Source organism: Salvia hispanica, chromosome 5, assembly GCF_023119035.1.
Source record: "Salvia hispanica cultivar TCC Black 2014 chromosome 5, UniMelb_Shisp_WGS_1.0, whole genome shotgun sequence".
Taxonomy (NCBI): Eukaryota; Viridiplantae; Streptophyta; class Magnoliopsida; order Lamiales; family Lamiaceae; genus Salvia; species Salvia hispanica.
Genome location: NC_062969.1, coordinates 36,480,574 through 36,497,530, shown reverse-complemented (window position 1 = coordinate 36,497,530; position 16,957 = coordinate 36,480,574). Strand labels below are relative to the sequence as shown.

At 37.0% G+C, this 16,957-nt stretch overlaps 4 protein-coding genes across 4 annotated transcripts; all 4 read left to right on the top strand.

Moving 5' to 3' along the window:
* The first annotated feature begins 63 nt into the window (after window positions 1–63).
* On the top strand, window positions 64–6,771 carry LOC125190158 (peptidyl-prolyl cis-trans isomerase CYP59). The gene is made up of 14 exons (XM_048087368.1): window positions 64–662; window positions 1,350–1,454; window positions 1,698–1,815; window positions 1,922–1,972; window positions 2,518–2,609; window positions 2,721–2,820; window positions 3,447–3,569; window positions 3,670–3,747; window positions 3,875–3,921; window positions 4,014–4,069; window positions 4,705–4,745; window positions 5,478–5,580; window positions 5,745–5,883; window positions 5,977–6,771. Exons 1-14 carry the CDS (start codon window positions 565–567, stop codon window positions 6,545–6,547), a joined length of 1,722 nt encoding a protein of 573 aa, XP_047943325.1. The 5' UTR covers window positions 64–564; the 3' UTR covers window positions 6,548–6,771.
* Window positions 6,772–8,903: 2,132 nt separating this feature from the next.
* On the top strand, window positions 8,904–9,582 carry LOC125186017 (auxin-responsive protein SAUR78). Its single transcript, XM_048082316.1, has one exon. It carries the CDS (start codon window positions 9,061–9,063, stop codon window positions 9,403–9,405), a length of 345 nt encoding a protein of 114 aa, XP_047938273.1. The 5' UTR covers window positions 8,904–9,060; the 3' UTR covers window positions 9,406–9,582.
* Window positions 9,583–10,812: 1,230 nt separating this feature from the next.
* On the top strand, window positions 10,813–15,486 carry LOC125191258 (serine/arginine-rich splicing factor SR45-like). The gene is made up of 12 exons (XM_048088773.1): window positions 10,813–11,132; window positions 11,583–11,651; window positions 12,406–12,494; window positions 12,713–12,759; window positions 12,845–12,925; window positions 13,003–13,168; window positions 13,270–13,489; window positions 13,586–13,651; window positions 14,637–14,750; window positions 14,902–14,965; window positions 15,064–15,119; window positions 15,238–15,486. The coding sequence occupies exons 1-12, from the start codon at window positions 10,933–10,935 to the stop codon at window positions 15,305–15,307; spliced, it is 1,242 nt and encodes a 413-aa protein (XP_047944730.1). The 5' UTR covers window positions 10,813–10,932; the 3' UTR covers window positions 15,308–15,486.
* Window positions 15,487–16,191: 705 nt separating this feature from the next.
* LOC125187149 (60S ribosomal protein L27-3-like) lies at window positions 16,192–16,798 on the top strand. The gene has a single exon (XM_048083681.1). The coding sequence runs from the start codon at window positions 16,260–16,262 to the stop codon at window positions 16,665–16,667; it is 408 nt and encodes a 135-aa protein (XP_047939638.1). The 5' UTR covers window positions 16,192–16,259; the 3' UTR covers window positions 16,668–16,798.
* Window positions 16,799–16,957: the final 159 nt, after the last annotated feature.

Genomic DNA, 16,957 nt, shown 5'->3' with positions numbered 1-16,957 from the left:
AGCCCAGTATTTCAAATTTATTTACGGCTCATCTTATAAATTAAGAGAGGCCCAACTGAGTGTTTTGTCTGTCCATTGTCGACCCATCGAACCAACCCTCTCTTCACTATCTTCTTCTTCTCAGTTCCTTCCGACGAATTGATTCAAATCACCCTTGCTGCCTTACGCATCCAGATTTGTTTAAAACTTCGATTGAGTGTGGTAGCAAAGATTAGCATAGTTGATCACTGTTATTACAATCTCTCCCTACCGCTTCAACCATCTTCTGCAAATCCCCCAATTTACGAAATCCTCTTTTTTCTGTCAAACTCCGGCACACAACTCCGTCATACTCCCCGACACATCACCAATCGCGAGGCAGTTTTTGAACTTCCACACCTTCTAGACTTCTAGTTCAATTCCTTTTTTCAGAAACACTAGAAATTTTGTCTGAATTTAGTTTCCCACTCCATTGCTTTTATTCACTTTGACGGCCTCTGCATTTTTTCTTTCTGGGAGTTTGCAGCTAAAACCCTGACTTCTATTTTACCAAAAAAATTCGTTAACTGGACAAGTGCATGAAAGATGTCGGTCATGCTAGTTACGAGTTTGGGAGAGATTGTGGTGGATTTGTTCACTGATCGTTGCCCTTTGACCTGCAAGAATTTTCTCAAGCTCTGCAAGTAATTTTTCTTCTGCCTATTTTTTGTTCAACTTTTATGTTTCATTGCTTATTCAAAGCTTTTGGAATGGAGATCGCATTATCACCTGAGGAACCAATTTGGAACATTTCCAAGATTTTGTGCTAATGATTTGAAATCCAATGATTGGTGCTTAAACTGATTCGAATCATTTTGTTTGAAACTATTGCAAATTGTCTCCGAATTATTTTATTTGAAGCTATTGCATTGTATAGCTGAGTGTAATGGGAACTTGATTAGACACGATGAGGAATTAGGTTGTGTTTCTATTTTGGTATTTTGTGCATTCACATACTGTCATTGTGGAGATATTTTCAGATATATGTGTAGTGCCTTCAGATAGTAGGAACTTTACACTTGAAACTGATGCAACTGAGTATCCTAGTTTTCTTACCATTGAGAAGTCACATGTGGTGGGTGGACTTACTCATAATGCGGTCTTGATGTTGGGGATGGTTGGCCAGTTGGCCCGTGTACAAAATGTATATTTCCTTTATGCTTCTATAGTTTTTGGAATTACTTTGGTGCCGGAAGTTGTAGCTTTTACATTTAAAACTGTACTCTTTATTTTCAGCCAAACTTCTTAAATGTGTCTCTGTTGGTATAAATATTTGGAGAATAATAGTATATTGGATGCCTATTGATCTTACTATGTTTCTTCGGTTGCAGAATGAAGTACTACAATGGATGCCTCTTTCACACGATACAAAAGGATTTTACTGCACAGACAGGTGATCCGACAGGGACTGGATCTGGTGGTGATTCTTTGTATAAGTAAGTACTTTTGTTGGCTGAATAAGTGAACATTAAAGTCCTGTAATTTTTGTATCATGTCAAAAGTCAGTTTGCATTTTTTAATGGATAGCCAACACTATATTTGCATTGGTAATATCAGATTACTTTAGGTTGAATCTTTTAAAAAATATGTTTTCTTGCAATCATATACTTATGGGACATTGATAATTTAATGGGATATCCGTTTCTCATGCATGATCCTTCCTTAACATGTGATTTCAGATTCTTATACGGTGACCAGGCTCGTTTTTTTGGCGATGAAATACACCTTGATGTGAAACATTCAAAGATCGGAACTCTGGCCATGGCTAGTGCTGGGGAGAATCTTAATGCTTCTCAGGTGTGATTTCCTCAGCATATATTATTGTTTATAAGACATCATTACTTTTTCATGGTCCCCTTGCCATAGAATGTTTTCTCTTAACGTGTCATTTTTTTCTTGTTAGTTCTATATCACATTGCGGGAGGACATTGATTACCTGGATGGCAAACATACTGTGAGTCCTCTCATTTAAAGACTATATATTTGAACCTAAGGACTGGACATTTTACCTCCATATTTTTTTGAAATTTTTATTTGGGTGGGAGAGAGAATGGAACTGAAGTTTTTAGTTATAAGTTTGTATCCATTTTCCACAGTTATCTTTTGTGGTTACTGACTTATTTCAGTAGAAAAGTTTCCAGGAAGATCATTATGTTTTATTCTCCTTCTAATCACACAGTTTCAGTGAAAGTCAGGCTATCTTTCCAGAAGGAACAGCCAAGCAAATAAGCATAAACAAATATGTGAAAGAATGTAACAAGAAAGATTGTTCCTTGTCTTTCTTTAAGCTGTAATATACTCCTAGGCACCTCTTCCAGTTCCACTCATGGACTAGACAACTGTTGGATGCTTCAATAATAGACAGTGTCTATTAGACACATTAATTATTGGAATGCTTGAACCACTCTTTCATAAAGAAATTTTCTATATCTATTGAGGATTTCTGCATTTATTGACTTAGTTTACTCTTACTGTTGCTATTGTTAATGTGATGAAAAGGTGTTTGGAGAGGTTGCTGAAGGGCTGGAGACACTTACTAGAATAAATGAAGCCTATGTGGATGAAAAAAACAGACCCTATAAAAACATCAGGTCAGACTTATTTGCTGCAGCCGACATGTTTCTGGTTTCTTTTTATTTATACTCAATTTGAGCGATTTCCCCTATTCATACTTCTGTCTTTTAACTATCTCATCTATGCAGGATCAAACACACTTACATAATAGACGATCCTTTCGAAGATCCTCCGCTACTAGCTGAGCTGATCCCAGATGCTTCACCTGAAGGAAAACCAAAAGATGAAGTAATTAATTACTTGACCTTTTTTACATCACTCTTCAACTTGTAGACATTTAGTCAGTTACATTTATGCAAATCTGGTAGTGGCCGGTAGTTCTGATCTGCATAAGGGCATATTCTGAGTAATCGACGATCACCCCTTTTCTTTAGGACTGCATTTCTTTTGTATTTTATTAGAGATTCATAAGATAATTTACATTTAAACTTTACGGTTGCTATTATGTACTTCACACTGCAGAGCTTAGCCTGAATAAAGATAGATTTTAGGTGCTTGATAAATAGACCCTTGATCTGGCTACTACTGGTGCTTGTTTATTGACTAGTCTGGTTGAATGAAAGTTTCATGCTGTTTTCCTGCTCAAGTTATAAAGAGATGTTAACTTCTTATTCTTGCTCTTTGATTGTCGCTTCTATTATATGAATTTTAAATTCTACTTTGCTCAGCAGCTCAAGCATACAATATTGCTTGGTTAAATAAAATTTAAGAATTACAGTTGTAACTTTTCTAAATATGTCTATTGTGTATACTGTATTATCTGTGACTTTATGTTCAGGCTGCAGCCGAAAATGCTGATGGAATTTAGTGTAGTTGATTTTAATGAAGGGCTTTGTTATTTGTACTGAATTTAGGTTGATGATGATGTGAGACTGGAAGATGACTGGATCCCTATGGATGAACAACTTAACCCCCAAGAGCTTCAGGAGGTCTTGCGTGAAAAGGCCGCGCATACCAGTGCAGTATTACTTGAGACTGTATGTTATGCCTCATCTATAATTTTTCTGAGTACTGTAACATACCTACATATACTAGCAGGCCCTTTCTGTGTAACTCACAGTCTAGTTTATGTCATAGATAGGGGACATTCCTCAAGCTGAGATGAAGCCTCCTGAAAATGTATTGTTTGTGTGCAAGTTGAATCCAGTGACTGAGGTAATTGGAAGCCTAATGCTTTTATACACTCAAGGGGTTATTTTATTTTAAAGTTGATTCTGAACCATCTCTTTAGATTGACCATCAAATCAAATGTTTTCTGATATGTGCTTTCTTCTATCTGTAGGATGATGACTTGCATACGATATTTTCTCGCTTTGGAGTTGTAACATCGTGAGTTCCGTAATGGCTGGGCTGTTAAATATTCTTTTCATAGTTTATTTATTTACTCCATGAGTTTCTTTTAACTTAATTGACATTCACAGTGCTGAAGTTATCCGAGATCACAAAACTGGGGACAGTCTGTGCTACGCATTTATAGGTGAGTTTCTTATTTCTATGAAGGCACACCTTGATTATTGTATCAGTATTCAATTGAAACAAAACTGTGATCTTATAATGCATTATTCCTCAACTACTCACAGCTGGATCTTGATTAATCAACTATCATGCAGATTCATTTCCCTTTTTTGTTTTGTTTATTAAATATGGGTATTATGTTATTGACAATTGTCTTAAGGCTTCTTGATTTCCTACAAAAAGTAATCTTGGTCTGGCCGATATTGCTCCCATCAAATTTGTGCCGATTCAAATATTACGCCATAATCACAAGCTAGCTTTGATATATGACTATTGGATTTTACTACTAGATAGTACCCCCTCCGTCCCACTACTACATAGTACTCCCTCTGTCACATGCTACTCAACTTTTCTTTTTCGTACTGTCTCAAACTACTTGCACTATTTCTATCTCAAGTAAAAATTAGGGTATTTAATTAAGATATTAGAGTTAATTAAGTTTCCCCTTATTACACTTAAAATGCAAAATTTTAATTACACTAATTACTCATTCTTTAAATAACATGTCAAAAAAAAGTGTGAAGTAGCATGAGAGGAGTAGATAATAACAGTTTATCATTGCTTTCGCTACTTATATGTGATTTTCTCTGGCTGCAGAATTTGAAGACAAAGATGCATGTGAAGAAGCATATTTTAAGGTATATTTGTTGACTTCTAGAAGCTGATATTTGGATTTTCTGCCAGGATATTGAACCTTAGTTCTGCTATTTTAATTTGATCCCACGTTTTCATAGTCTAGATTGATTCTTAAGAGTGGTCACATCATATATTATACTATGATTAGCTCTTCTAATATTCTGTTATGTTATATACCCAAAGTTCTTCAGAAGTCTGTGATATTTCATGTATGTGTCTCAGTTAACATATCTTGACAGCTTAGCCATTTCAAAGAACTGCACTGTCGCAATATTTAAAGAAAAAAACTGGGAACAATAGCTCATAGTTGCTTTTAATTTTCTCTACTGGTAGATATTCATTAGTATTTAGTACTACCATTGGAGCTGATTCGTATAAGCTGTGGGTTTGTTATATGAATATTTGTTTTCAAGCATTTACTTCAGTTTTTCTGTCAAATAAGTTTGGGTTTGGTCTCTTTTACACTTAACAAGACCGTACTTGTTGCATCTCTGTAATCTTATTCTCTGCCGAGGGCTGTTCCCAAGTGAATCAAATCCTTTATGTACTTAATTCAGTTCCTGCATTTCTTTGCACCATCCGTCTTAATGTACATGTGTTTGTTTCCACCATCCCATGCTTATGTCTGTATTCAATTGAATGATAGTTTGCTTTCTATCAATCTTGCAGACATGATTTTAACAATTGATGATTGCTAAACAAATCCTGATTTTTGCCTTATTACTTGACTGTAGATGGACAATGCTCTTATTGATGACCGGAGAATACATGTTGACTTTAGTCAAAGTGTTGCAAAGCTGTGGTTCCAATATAAAGGCAAAGGTCGAATAGGTGGAGGTAATTTATCTGGCCCCTTCTATTTCTGCTGGGATGGTTTCTATTTCCCTGATAGTACAGTTTTGTAATTGTTCAACAAAATGCTCGAGTCTAAAGCTTGTATCTATGTTTCTATTTCTAGTCTAAAGCTTCTCTTTTCTCATGTTTGCTAACTTCTTTTACAGGTGCTGGGTGCTTCAAATGCGGTTCTCTTGATCACATTGCTAAGGACTGCCCTGGAGGTCCCACTGCCGCCGGACAACCGCTTTCCAAATATATGCTGAAAGATGATAATACTCAACGTGGAGGAGACAGAAGCACGAGGTAGTCTTATGGAGTGCTACTGCCTACTGCAATTTTTCTTTCAAAATACCCACTGACGCATGCTCTATAATCTTGCGTTTCATCATTTTTTAGGTATGAGATGGTTTTTGATGAAGATGAAGATGATGGAGGGCCAAGGCATAATAAAAGGAGAAGAGACTATAAAGATGAACAGAGTGACGATAAGCATGACAACAGACATCGTGATGAAAGGAGAAGGGATACGCATGATCGGCCGAGTCGATATGAAAAAAGTAAGAGCAGGGAAAATGAGGGTTATGCACGGCGTCAAATAAGTCCACACAGGAGAGGAGCAAAAGACTATTCGGACAGAAATGGCGGAGATGAGAGAGAACGCAGAAGAAGGCATGGCAGTGGGGACCGTGAAAAGAAGGATGGAGATGATGCTGGCCACGGACACACACACATTAGGGATACAGTTAAGTACGAAAAGAAGCGTGTAGATGACGTCGACCATGGAGACAGGAGAAACGAAGATGAGATCAGAAGGAGAAATGGCAATGAAGATGTACGAGGGAGTCACAGGAACAGACATGATTCTGAAGATGATAAATATAATCATAAACGTAGGGATGAAGAGCGACGCTCAGATAAGAGAAGCTCGAGAGGTGATGATTATCGCGGAACTAGTAGGAGGAACTGAGTTGAGAAAGTGCCTTCTCTCTGTGGCTGGGAAAGGTGAAAACGTTCTAGTCGATCATTTGGCTTTCATCCTAGATTTAAGTAAAGGTACAGATGCTATGCAGGATTCTTATAAAAATTGTACTGGTTATAGAGCAGAGTTTTAACTGAATCCCGCGTCAAAAAGATACTGATACAAATGATTTGGGGTTTTCATTGAAGTGAAAATTTTTCAATGCTGATTCACTTTGGATGCAACCGTGCAACCTTTTTCATTATAATGTATCCGCCACTTAAAATTATATAATTTTTTTAATTATATATCCAACAGATTGTGATTAGGTGAATTAGTTTTCTACGTCAATGAGAACAAAGAGAATTTTGTAACTTTCTCATAAATAGTTGTTCCCCTTGATTGTGCAATAAACCGTTATAGATGCCTATAAATAGACACGCAAACAGTTATACAGTTCCATTTAGTATAGGTTACTACTCGAAATTTGTTTGTGCATGTGATCAATTACGCCAACGTACAATGATCATGTATTCATGTGTACTTTTAGAACTTATACGGCATGGATATATAATATTACGATTTAATTGAAAATTTGGAATTAGTTTCGTCTACTAGAAGTCTGGAACTCACTTCTTATCATTATTAGTAATCAAGAGCACAGTGTTAGATGATTGTCACACCAAACTTATACTCCTAATTAAGATTTGTTACGTAGAAGATAAGATTTAATCATTCAAGATTCAAACTTTGTAAAAAACAAGTTTATTTTTCGTATGGAATAAAATGATAAGTTCTCCATATTTTTTACATTATAAGAAAAAGACAGTGAAAACTAACATTTACGGAAGAAAACTAGTCAACTAAATGACTTCATAAATAACTAAAATCGCTAGAGTCATCTCCAATCATTTATAGTTAGTTTTACACTAAATGCATACTCTTTTTTTTTAGTATATGTTACATTAAAAAGTAATTTTACTCCGTATATTTACACCAAACTCAAATTGTAAACTTTTTTTAGTGTACGTCTCACAAAATTTTTGAAGTATTTATAGTGACACCCATACTTGGTATTGTTTTGTATACAGACGCAAAAATGGGTTGTATTTGTATTATGATCGGAGGAAGTTTTCTAAATTAGAAATGAGATTTGGTGTACGTTGAAGATGATGGTTTTAGACTTTTAGTTATCCAAAATGCCATACTTTATCCTAATTGACTGTATTTTGGGTTTTAATTAAATTTTAGAGCACAACGTTACAATGAAGTTTTAGCACGAAAGAAGCAATCAATTAGTGGTGGAACCTGAATTGATAAACACTGATAATTGCTATAGTATAATTGAAAATGAATATGGCATGTGGGTAGGGTTACCCTTCAAAAACTTCACACGTTCAAACTTTTGTCACTTAACTGCTAAAACCATCTCTAGCTTTTATTCCTTTCAAATCTTTCGGATAATGCAATCATAAAAAAAAGAGACAAATTGTCAAAAATCACTATTATAGTACTACAATGATAAATCTCCTACATATATGGTTTAAGAATTTTGCAATTATCTCCTATATGGTTTTTCCGATGAAACTCATGATAATGTGCCAATCTATGTGGACAAAACGGCTGTGACAAATAACAACACTGTGTGGTTTACCTAGAAACGATCATGGGATAATTGCGAAATCAGCCACATCATCGCGGGGTCTATTGAAAAAATGACGTATGTGATAATTACAAAATTCTGAAACTTGGTGATTTATTATTCGATGTTTGAAAAGTATAAGACAAACCATAATTAAACTGTTCTTCGTAATTTATTTGACAATTTATCCTAAAAAATGATAAATCATATTTTAATGTCCATATTTAATTTTTTATCCCATGTGTTGTAGGGTCTACATATTAATTTATTCGTCCTCCCTCGTGTGGGAGAGTGGAGCCCTTAAACGGCCACTTGAAGTATAATTGTTTAGTTTAGTGCATGCACTTCTTGTTATGAGAGCTTTGTCCTTTTGTATTCACATTGCGATTCATGAATCATTTTAGCAGATTTGACGAAAAAATCTTTAAATACAAGCTGTAAAATGTAAGTGTTTAACTAGGCAAGATCTAAGGTAAAGCTTCAATTTTTGATGTGGTAAAAAGAATGATTAAGTTAGTTAACAAGTTTGGTGAGCAAGATAAGTCCATCTATTCCCTGACAAAGAAGATGGCATGTTGAAATCACAGCAAATATGGTCGGTTGCGAGTGGATCTCAAATACCCGTACCCGCTTCCCACGAACAGCGACCCGCCACCACATGACCAATCGAGCTATATACTACTCTTATTTGCTAGAGTAGATAACTTTGATAACTCGCTTAATGTATAAAAATATCAACACTGTGACAGAAGTATGTCAACTATATCTTTGTGTTGACATTTTTTATATACTGAATTGATGAATGATCACATTAAGCTAGTTATCATCGAAACACGACCCTATATATATTAATCAATAACCTCATCCATCTAGACAAAACATGAAGAAGAGAATCAACCACTTGCTCCGGAAATGCAAGACCCTTTCGCGGCAGCTGAGCCGGAGCTCCTCCTACACGAGCTTGAGATCGAAATCCGCCAGGGAAGACGGTGGGGAGGAGATCTTCGTGGGGAGCTCGCGGAGGAGGTACGTGATCAGGTCGGAGCACTTGAGCCACCCGCTGGTCACCGCGCTCATCGAGAGGGATCCGGGCCTGGCTGCTACTGTGGTCAAGTGCGAGGTCGTGCTGTTCGATCACCTCTTGTGGATGCTTGAAAATGCGGATCCAAATATCGCTTCCGATTCTCATTCTCTCCAAGAGCTGGCCGACCTCTACGTTTACTGACCATCTCCACTCTTCTATACGTATAATTATATTAAACCTCTTTTTTTTTCTCTTTTCTTCTATAATTATAGAATAAGATTATGTTCAAACTTTATTCATTCATATCTTCATTGTTGTTAAATTCTCATCTTGGAATTAATTTCCACAGGATATATATAGGTTTTCGGATTTTTTTCACATTCTTGTGTTCTCTTGTAACCAACCATATAAGATTCTATCCTATGATTCGGTTCCTTGCAATTTGTATGTTGTTGGGGTTGAAACTATCACATGTTAGAGAATTAGAAAATGTACGAGCAATATATAAGTGAATTCCTACTCTATTAGTACGAGGCCTTTTGGAGAGTGATCTTTAAGTAAAACCGTGAGGGCTTTTTCCCTGTGCGATTATGGTTAGTTGTTGCCTCTATGCAGTTTAAGGAAGGGTCGTTTTAGTTGTGCTTGTTTTCAAAATTGTGTGTTCGGTTTTTCAAAATTTTATTTGTGTGTTCGGTTTTCAAATTGATTAATTGTGTATCTTCGTGTTAACGTCATTTTTAAAAAGAGACATCGTTTCAAAATGGCAAACCCGGGTATAGGAATCACACCTATTAATAGAAAAAAAAAAAGATTTTATTTGGAAAGAAAAAGATAAGTGTATCTATATAACCAACAAAAGTATATTTTCGAAGCCGAGAGCAAAAACAGTCTTTATGTGACTATTGTCGTGCCCATTAGCGAACCTTTTAAAATCAATAAAACCATCATATAGAACAATAGGTTAGAGCTTTTCGTTTGTGAAACATATTTTTTAAAAATATCCTTGTCGAGTCTCCTTTCCTGATTCTTCGGTTGAATGTACGGTATTAGCTGAACTGTGCTAGAGTACCTACACATTAAGTCCTTCTATTGTGCTTTCCCATGGGGACTTTATCATTTGTTGACAACATCTCTCTTAAAACTTAGTGCTTTCTTCTGAAAAATTGGTAAAACTTGTTCTATGCGTGAAATGTTTATGATACCACTTTTTAAATTCGTGACAAGCATGATAAAAAGCAAGCAAAAAACCATGTTGATTTAGTTGTTTCAAGAAGCATAATGCCACGTGCGTTAATGAGATATGATGATTGACCTGCCGTAGGAGTTGATATTTTAAATTAATTTTAAAATTGATGGAACCAATAACCTTACTTAAGAAAAGTGAACGTTCATATAATCAATAAAATTAAAATTTTAATATAATCTCATTTGTACAACTTTTTAAATGAAGATGTGGTAAAAATAGTAGTGACTAGTGAAAAAGAGGTTTGGATCCCCTGCTATGCATTCAGCCACGGCAGGGGTGCTGTTACATGTATATTTTAGTAATATATATTAATAGGATGTATGTAATAGCATCCCTTGCTGTGGCTGAATGCACGGCAGGGGATCCAAACCCGTGAAAGAGGGTAGAGCTAGAACAATAGAAGCACAAATCCTGTCCGTTCATTTACATCTTGAAGTGAGTTAGGGTTTATCGGGGGATAGGCTTTGAATCGCTCTACTCCGATGGCTAAACCCGCCCGCGGCCGCCCGGCGTCGCCGTCGGGATCAGATTCTCGCTCTTCCTCCCGCTCTCGTTCCCGTTCTTACTCCGGATCAGGCTCCCGCTCCACTTCCAGGTCGCGTTCCCGCTCCCGTTCTAAATCCATATCCTCCTCTTCTCCTTCTCGTAGCGGCAGCTCCCACAGCCCTCCGCCGCGGAAAAGGTGAATTTCATCCGCTTATTCTGGAATTCTTCTAAGATATCTTAATTAAGTGTCGATTTAGATTTTATAGTAACAAATTTTGTGTTACTTTAGTGGGTGATTACATTGGCTTATGATCTAGCTTCCAATATAGATTTTGGTACTCCAAACCCATAGTACCGTTCTGATTTGTAGTAGAAATGTGGTGGGACAGCTCTATAACGCCTTTCAGTTGGTATCTGGTTGATTAATTTGTTAAAATGTGCCTTTGCTACCGTCTTTTGCTCAATTGAGCTGCATCCCTCGGACCATATATTGTTCTTCTTCTGTGATTTTACATCAATTTGCTAACCGAGGGTATAAGACAGCTATTTAGGGTCTGGTTGCGCAACATATGTGTGGTCTTACTTGTTTTCATGTTTCCTGAACTACACCCGATGATACTATTTTATTTCCAATTCTTTTGCTTAGCCCTGCTGAAGGAGTTAAGAGAGGTCGCTCACCTCCACCACAAACCAAGAAATCTTCCCCACCTCCAAGGTGAGATAACTTCTTCCTTAACTTAAATTGAAATGTGGAATCTTGTTTCCATTCCATTTTTTGTCAATTATTTTGCACATTTTTGGTTTTGTGAATTGATGTTAATTTTGCTTGCAATTTTTCATGTATTGTAATTCGGATCGTGAAATGACCTTGCCTAGCAACCTAAATCTACTTATGGAAAATTTGTGCCCCAAAAGGTTAAGATAATTTCAATATTCAATAGCCTGATGTGGCATCTTGTGGTTTTTTCGGGCTTATGGAAGACAATATTTTTACATTGAGAATCCAAATGTCTATGATTTGCTGCTTCAATAGAAAAGCCTAAGATTTCATTCATTCGGATTTATTCTGATAGTTATACATTAGAGGGTCGATTTATGGAAAATTTGTGCCCCAAAAGGTTAAGATAATTTCAATATTCAATAGCCTGATGTGGCATCTTGTGGTTTTTTCGGGCTTATGGAAGACAATATTTTTACATTGAGAATCCAAATGTCTATGATTTGCTGCTTCAATAGAAAAGCCTAAGATTTCATTCATTCGGATTTATTCTGATAGTTATACATTAGAGGGTCGATTCTGTAACCCATGTACTTTATCTGTTTTTCTTCATTGCAGCAACTCTGCTGGTCTAATTCCAATTCTGGTTCAGCTGTTCTTTTAGTTTCATACTTTGGGAAATTGTCTCTGGTACTAGTATCTCAAGATATGTGTTGTGCTTTTCCTTTTCTTATATACTATCTGTCTCCAGGAAAGCTTCGCCTGCTCCTGAATCTCTGGTGCTGCATGTGGACCAGCTTAGTAGGAATGTTAACGAAAACCACTTGAAAGAAATATTTGGTATATTTACAGTACTTATTGAAACATTTGATCACTTGCTATGTTTATTTTGTTATAATTTAATAGATTAGATTCATTATATGCTACTTATACTGGGAGTGTTTACTGTTTAATGACTTCAATCAATTGAAAGTATGTTGACATTATCAAATAGTTTTGTTATTTGATTCTTAAGTCTAGGTTTTCCATTTTGTTAATTTCTCTATTCCTTTTTGTAGGTAATTTTGGTGAAGTGGTGAATGTACGGCTTGCCATGGATTATGCTGTAAGTCTTATGCACCAATTCGTTTTATTACTCTAAGATCAGGGGTATTTGCTTCAGTTTTGACTTTGTTATTTTCTATACACAGGTTAACCTTCCAAAAGGATTTGCATATGTTGAGTTCAAGATTAGGGCAGATGCTGAAAAGGCCCAGTTATATATGGATGGTGTATGATTCTATTAGTTTTTCTATTGCTCTGCTTCATTTATCATGCAATCAATTTCTACCTGCCCATGTATTTTCAGGCTCAAATAGATGGTAAAGTTGTTCGGGCAAAGTTTACATTACCTGAGAGAAAGAAGGTTGCTTCTCCTCCCAAAGCTGTCGCCACCACATCAAGGAGAGATGCCTCAAAAGCTGAAGATACTGCTACAGATGGTGATAGAGATGTAGGAAAACGTGCAAGAGATGGTAAGATCTCATTCTCAAAATGCTGCTGAGTGTTTTCATACATTTTTTTTGTTTTATATAGTTGTTTAAGCAGATTTGGAAAAATTTCATTATATTATCAGCTTCTCCTCGTCGAAAGCAACCATCTCCTCTTCGAAGAAGATCTCCTGGACCACGAAGAGGATCTCCTAGACGAGAGCAAGATTCTCCACCCCCACCTCGCCGTAGAGCTGATTCCCCCTACCGGCGAGGTGATTCCCCTCCAATCAGGAGAAGGCCTCCACTATCTCCTGCCAGAGGCCGTTCGCCTTCTCCTCCGAGACGCTTCCGGTCACCACCAAGGTTTAGCTCTACCCTCCCATGTATCCCTGCACTTATTTTCTTCTGAAAGCAAGGGTTGGGGTCTCGGGGCAGCTTCTGATGATTTGATCTTGGCAGGTCATCTCCTAGAAGAATACGCGGTAGTCCTGTTCGTCGGCGATCCCCTCCTCCACCTAGACGACGGTATGTTAGATAATGGCTGCATTCTCATCTGTTCTTATCATAATTCTATTACTCCCTTGTTTTTCCCTTTCTTTTTCTACTGTTCTCTAGTGTTATGAGTATATTCTCTGCTTCAAATTTGATTATCCTTGCACTCCATTTGTATTGGCTCTACCATGGTTCCAACGCTACTGTTATTGGTGTTAACATTTTTGTTATCGAATGGTGTTTTTGTACTGGGTGAACTTTTTCAACTTGTTTTGTTTGCCTCGTATATTTAACTGGACGCAAATTGTTAATAATAATTGCATACACTGGAAAGATTCCTTTCTAACTTCATTTTTAGGCTTCAAAATCGGAATTACAGCCATTTGACAAATCATGTTGGAAATCCACTGATTATAGGCCTTCGTGGTTTGATAGTTCAGTCAAATGGTCATTTGAAGGAATGCACAAACCATACTAATTGCTATCATTGCTTAAAATATGTACTACTACCATTCCCTGGGACCATAAATAGTGACTTATATTGTACAGAATATCTAGACTAACACTGGGTAATAGCTGGCGAAGTTAGTTTGAGATAATTTTATGGAATATTTCAAGTTGTATGTTTTAACATAAAACACCTTGATTTAATTAGATTTGGAGTAATTATGATTTACATACAAAATGCCATATCATATAGTAGTTCTCTAATGCTCTTGCCTACAATTGGCAGAAGGTCCTTTCTCAGCAGTTGATTCTTCATTCACACATCTATATTTTTGTATAACAATAATCTAGGTAAATACCCATCTCTTGTAAAATGGTGCATCCTGTTAATGTCTCAGACTACTGAGTTCACCGACCTAATGAATTAACAACCTAGAACCTGCATAGCTTACTGTCCCAGACTACTGAGTTTAACATCCTTGTGCGTGGATTACATTTTCTCTTATCGTCATAGTGGGTCGTTTACTATTATCATAATAAGTTATCCTGATAGTCATTGATTATGTTTTAGTTCACCAAGGCGTCTTCGAAGTCCTCCAAGAAGGTCTCCTGTTGGTCGCAGACGTTCTCGCTCTCCTATTAGAAGGCCAGCTCGTTCGCCATCACGATCACCCTCCCCTAGAAGGTGATATTTGAATATTGCATTAGTTTTGGTTGATTACATTATCTTCATGACTACTTCATTACTTTTATACCCTCTCTTTTTATTGGAATTAAATCAGCCCACGGGCTGTTTTCTGTCTTAATCATGGTGTTTTCTCTTGCCATCTGTGCAGAGGTCGAGTGCCGCCTTCTAAACGTGGGAGGTCTTATTCTTCTTCATCGCCTAGTCCGCGCAGGGTTTGTATCTCTTCTCTTGATATTATATGTAATCTAAGCTGCAGGTTCGTTTTAGGTCAGCACAGCTAATGCTTGTATATCTTGTGAATATGCTGCAGGGACCTCGCAGGGTATCACGGAGTCGGAGCCGTAGCCGTAGCCGGAGCCCTCGAAGGTAATTTATCAAATTGTATTTTGTAAATTTTGCGTCAACTTTGATGCGCTGTGGAACTGTTCATTTTACCCTGAAATTTCATGACCTTGCGTGATTATATTTTTATATATCCTGTCAGGCCTATTAGAGGGAGGAATGACAGCACCAGCAGCAGCAGCACCAGCAGTTCTCCTCCGCCTAAGCCATAAATCATGATACAATCAAGCTGTGTTGAGTTTCAGCAGTGCTCTATAATTTGGGGGAACTTTTGTAATCCCTAGTTCGTGCCTGGATGCTGTCAATTAGACATTTGTTGTAGTGAGATACTATTCTCCAATGTAATTTAGGGACCTGCTTCAATGATTATATTAATGCCTTTTTGCTGATTTGAGATTATGAAATAAACGTTTAATTACAACAACAAAGACGTGTAACATTTCCCATACAAAACTTAGACAATCCAATCTTCTTCATGCATTTTGATGGTGGAAAGGTTGCTGGGGTAACTCGATAGGTGTTGACAATTGTTGTGTAGGCATTTTGTACATCTACATCACCTGAAATAAGTACTCCTATCATAGCAATCTAAGAATATGTCCAACTACATTTACTTTTAGTAATTTTCTTTTATGCTTTATTAATTTTGTAAAATTCGTAAATTGCATATATGAAATTATTTTTAGTTGACGGAGTATTAAAAAGATAGAATGTATTCCACCTTTCCATAAAAAAAAGTACACTTACATTTTTTATCCGTCCCAATGATATTATCTCATTATTACCATTTATAGAAAGTTCTCTCAAACTCATTAATTTTATTTATTACTTATATCACTAATATCTGCTATTAAACACTAATAATAATGTGAGTCTTATTATTCACTAACACTCTCATTTCTTCATCTCTCTTATTTTACTAATTATACATTAATTTTTGTATCCTTTCAAATGTCTTTTTTTTTTTTTTCTTTTTTTTTTGGAAGACTGTGTAACTAACAACGGTAGAAAAGTAAAGATATTGAGCCCACTTTACAGAGGCCCATTCAAATTAAAAATGGAGAAAAACCCTAGAGGGCCTTCCCCCCAAACTCATATACTATAAATTCCACTCAAAACCCTAATTCTCCGATCGGCCTCTCACCTCTGCACAATCACACAACAATGGTGAAGTTTCTCAAGGCAAACAAGGCGGTGGTCCTCCTCCAAGGGCGTTACGCCGGCCAGAAGGCAACCATCGTGAAGAACTTCGACGACGGAACGCGCGACCGCCCCTACGGTCACTGCCTCGTCGCCGGCATCGCCAAGTACCCGAGCAAGGTCATCCGCAAGGACTCAGCGAAGAAGCAGGCGAAGAAGTCGCGCGTGAAGGCGTTCGTGAAGCTGGTCAACTACAATCACATTATGCCCACGCGCTACACGCTCGACGTGGATCTCAAGGACATCGTCTCCGTCGACGCGCTCGTCTCGCGTGACAAGAAGGTCTCCGCCTGCAAGGAGGTGAAGAGCAGGTTCGAGGAGAGGTTTAAGACCGGGAAGAACCGTTGGTTTTTCTCAAAGCTCAGGTTCTGAAGCGTAGCACTCACAGCGTTTCGTTTCCAATTTTTTAAACTAGTTTTGATTAACGAAGTTGTTTGTTTATGAGACTGAATTTATGATATGGCTACGATTTAAATTTTTATATGAAATCTCAAGTTTACATATGCCTACGATTATTTATTGTTTTTTTTTACTGCGAATTACACACCGTTGTTCAGTATGTTCCTTGATTTGATCATAAAATGCCAATGTGCCGTGTTTTGATTTCATTATCGACTTCTGATTGTTTGATGTTGTACACGGTTTTAAGAGCACTCCCAATG

Excerpts from the sequence above, each read along its gene's own strand:
- LOC125190158 (XM_048087368.1), top strand. The coding sequence starts at position 565 with ATGTCGGTCATGCTAGTTACGAGTTTGGGAGAGATTGTGGTGGATTTG. Across the intron at positions 1,973-2,517 it reads ACCTGGATGGCAAACATACT|GTGTTTGGAGAGGTTGCTGA; the intron begins GTGAGTCCTCTC and ends TGTGATGAAAAG. Across the intron at positions 5,581-5,744 it reads CAAAGGTCGAATAGGTGGAG|GTGCTGGGTGCTTCAAATGC; the intron begins GTAATTTATCTG and ends CTTCTTTTACAG.
- LOC125186017 (XM_048082316.1), top strand. The coding sequence starts at position 9,061 with ATGAAGAAGAGAATCAACCACTTGCTCCGGAAATGCAAGACCCTTTCG.
- LOC125191258 (XM_048088773.1), top strand. The coding sequence starts at position 10,933 with ATGGCTAAACCCGCCCGCGGCCGCCCGGCGTCGCCGTCGGGATCAGAT. Across the intron at positions 12,495-12,712 it reads CCACTTGAAAGAAATATTTG|GTAATTTTGGTGAAGTGGTG; the intron begins GTATATTTACAG and ends TCCTTTTTGTAG. Across the intron at positions 12,760-12,844 it reads GGCTTGCCATGGATTATGCT|GTTAACCTTCCAAAAGGATT; the intron begins GTAAGTCTTATG and ends TTCTATACACAG.
- LOC125187149 (XM_048083681.1), top strand. The coding sequence starts at position 16,260 with ATGGTGAAGTTTCTCAAGGCAAACAAGGCGGTGGTCCTCCTCCAAGGG.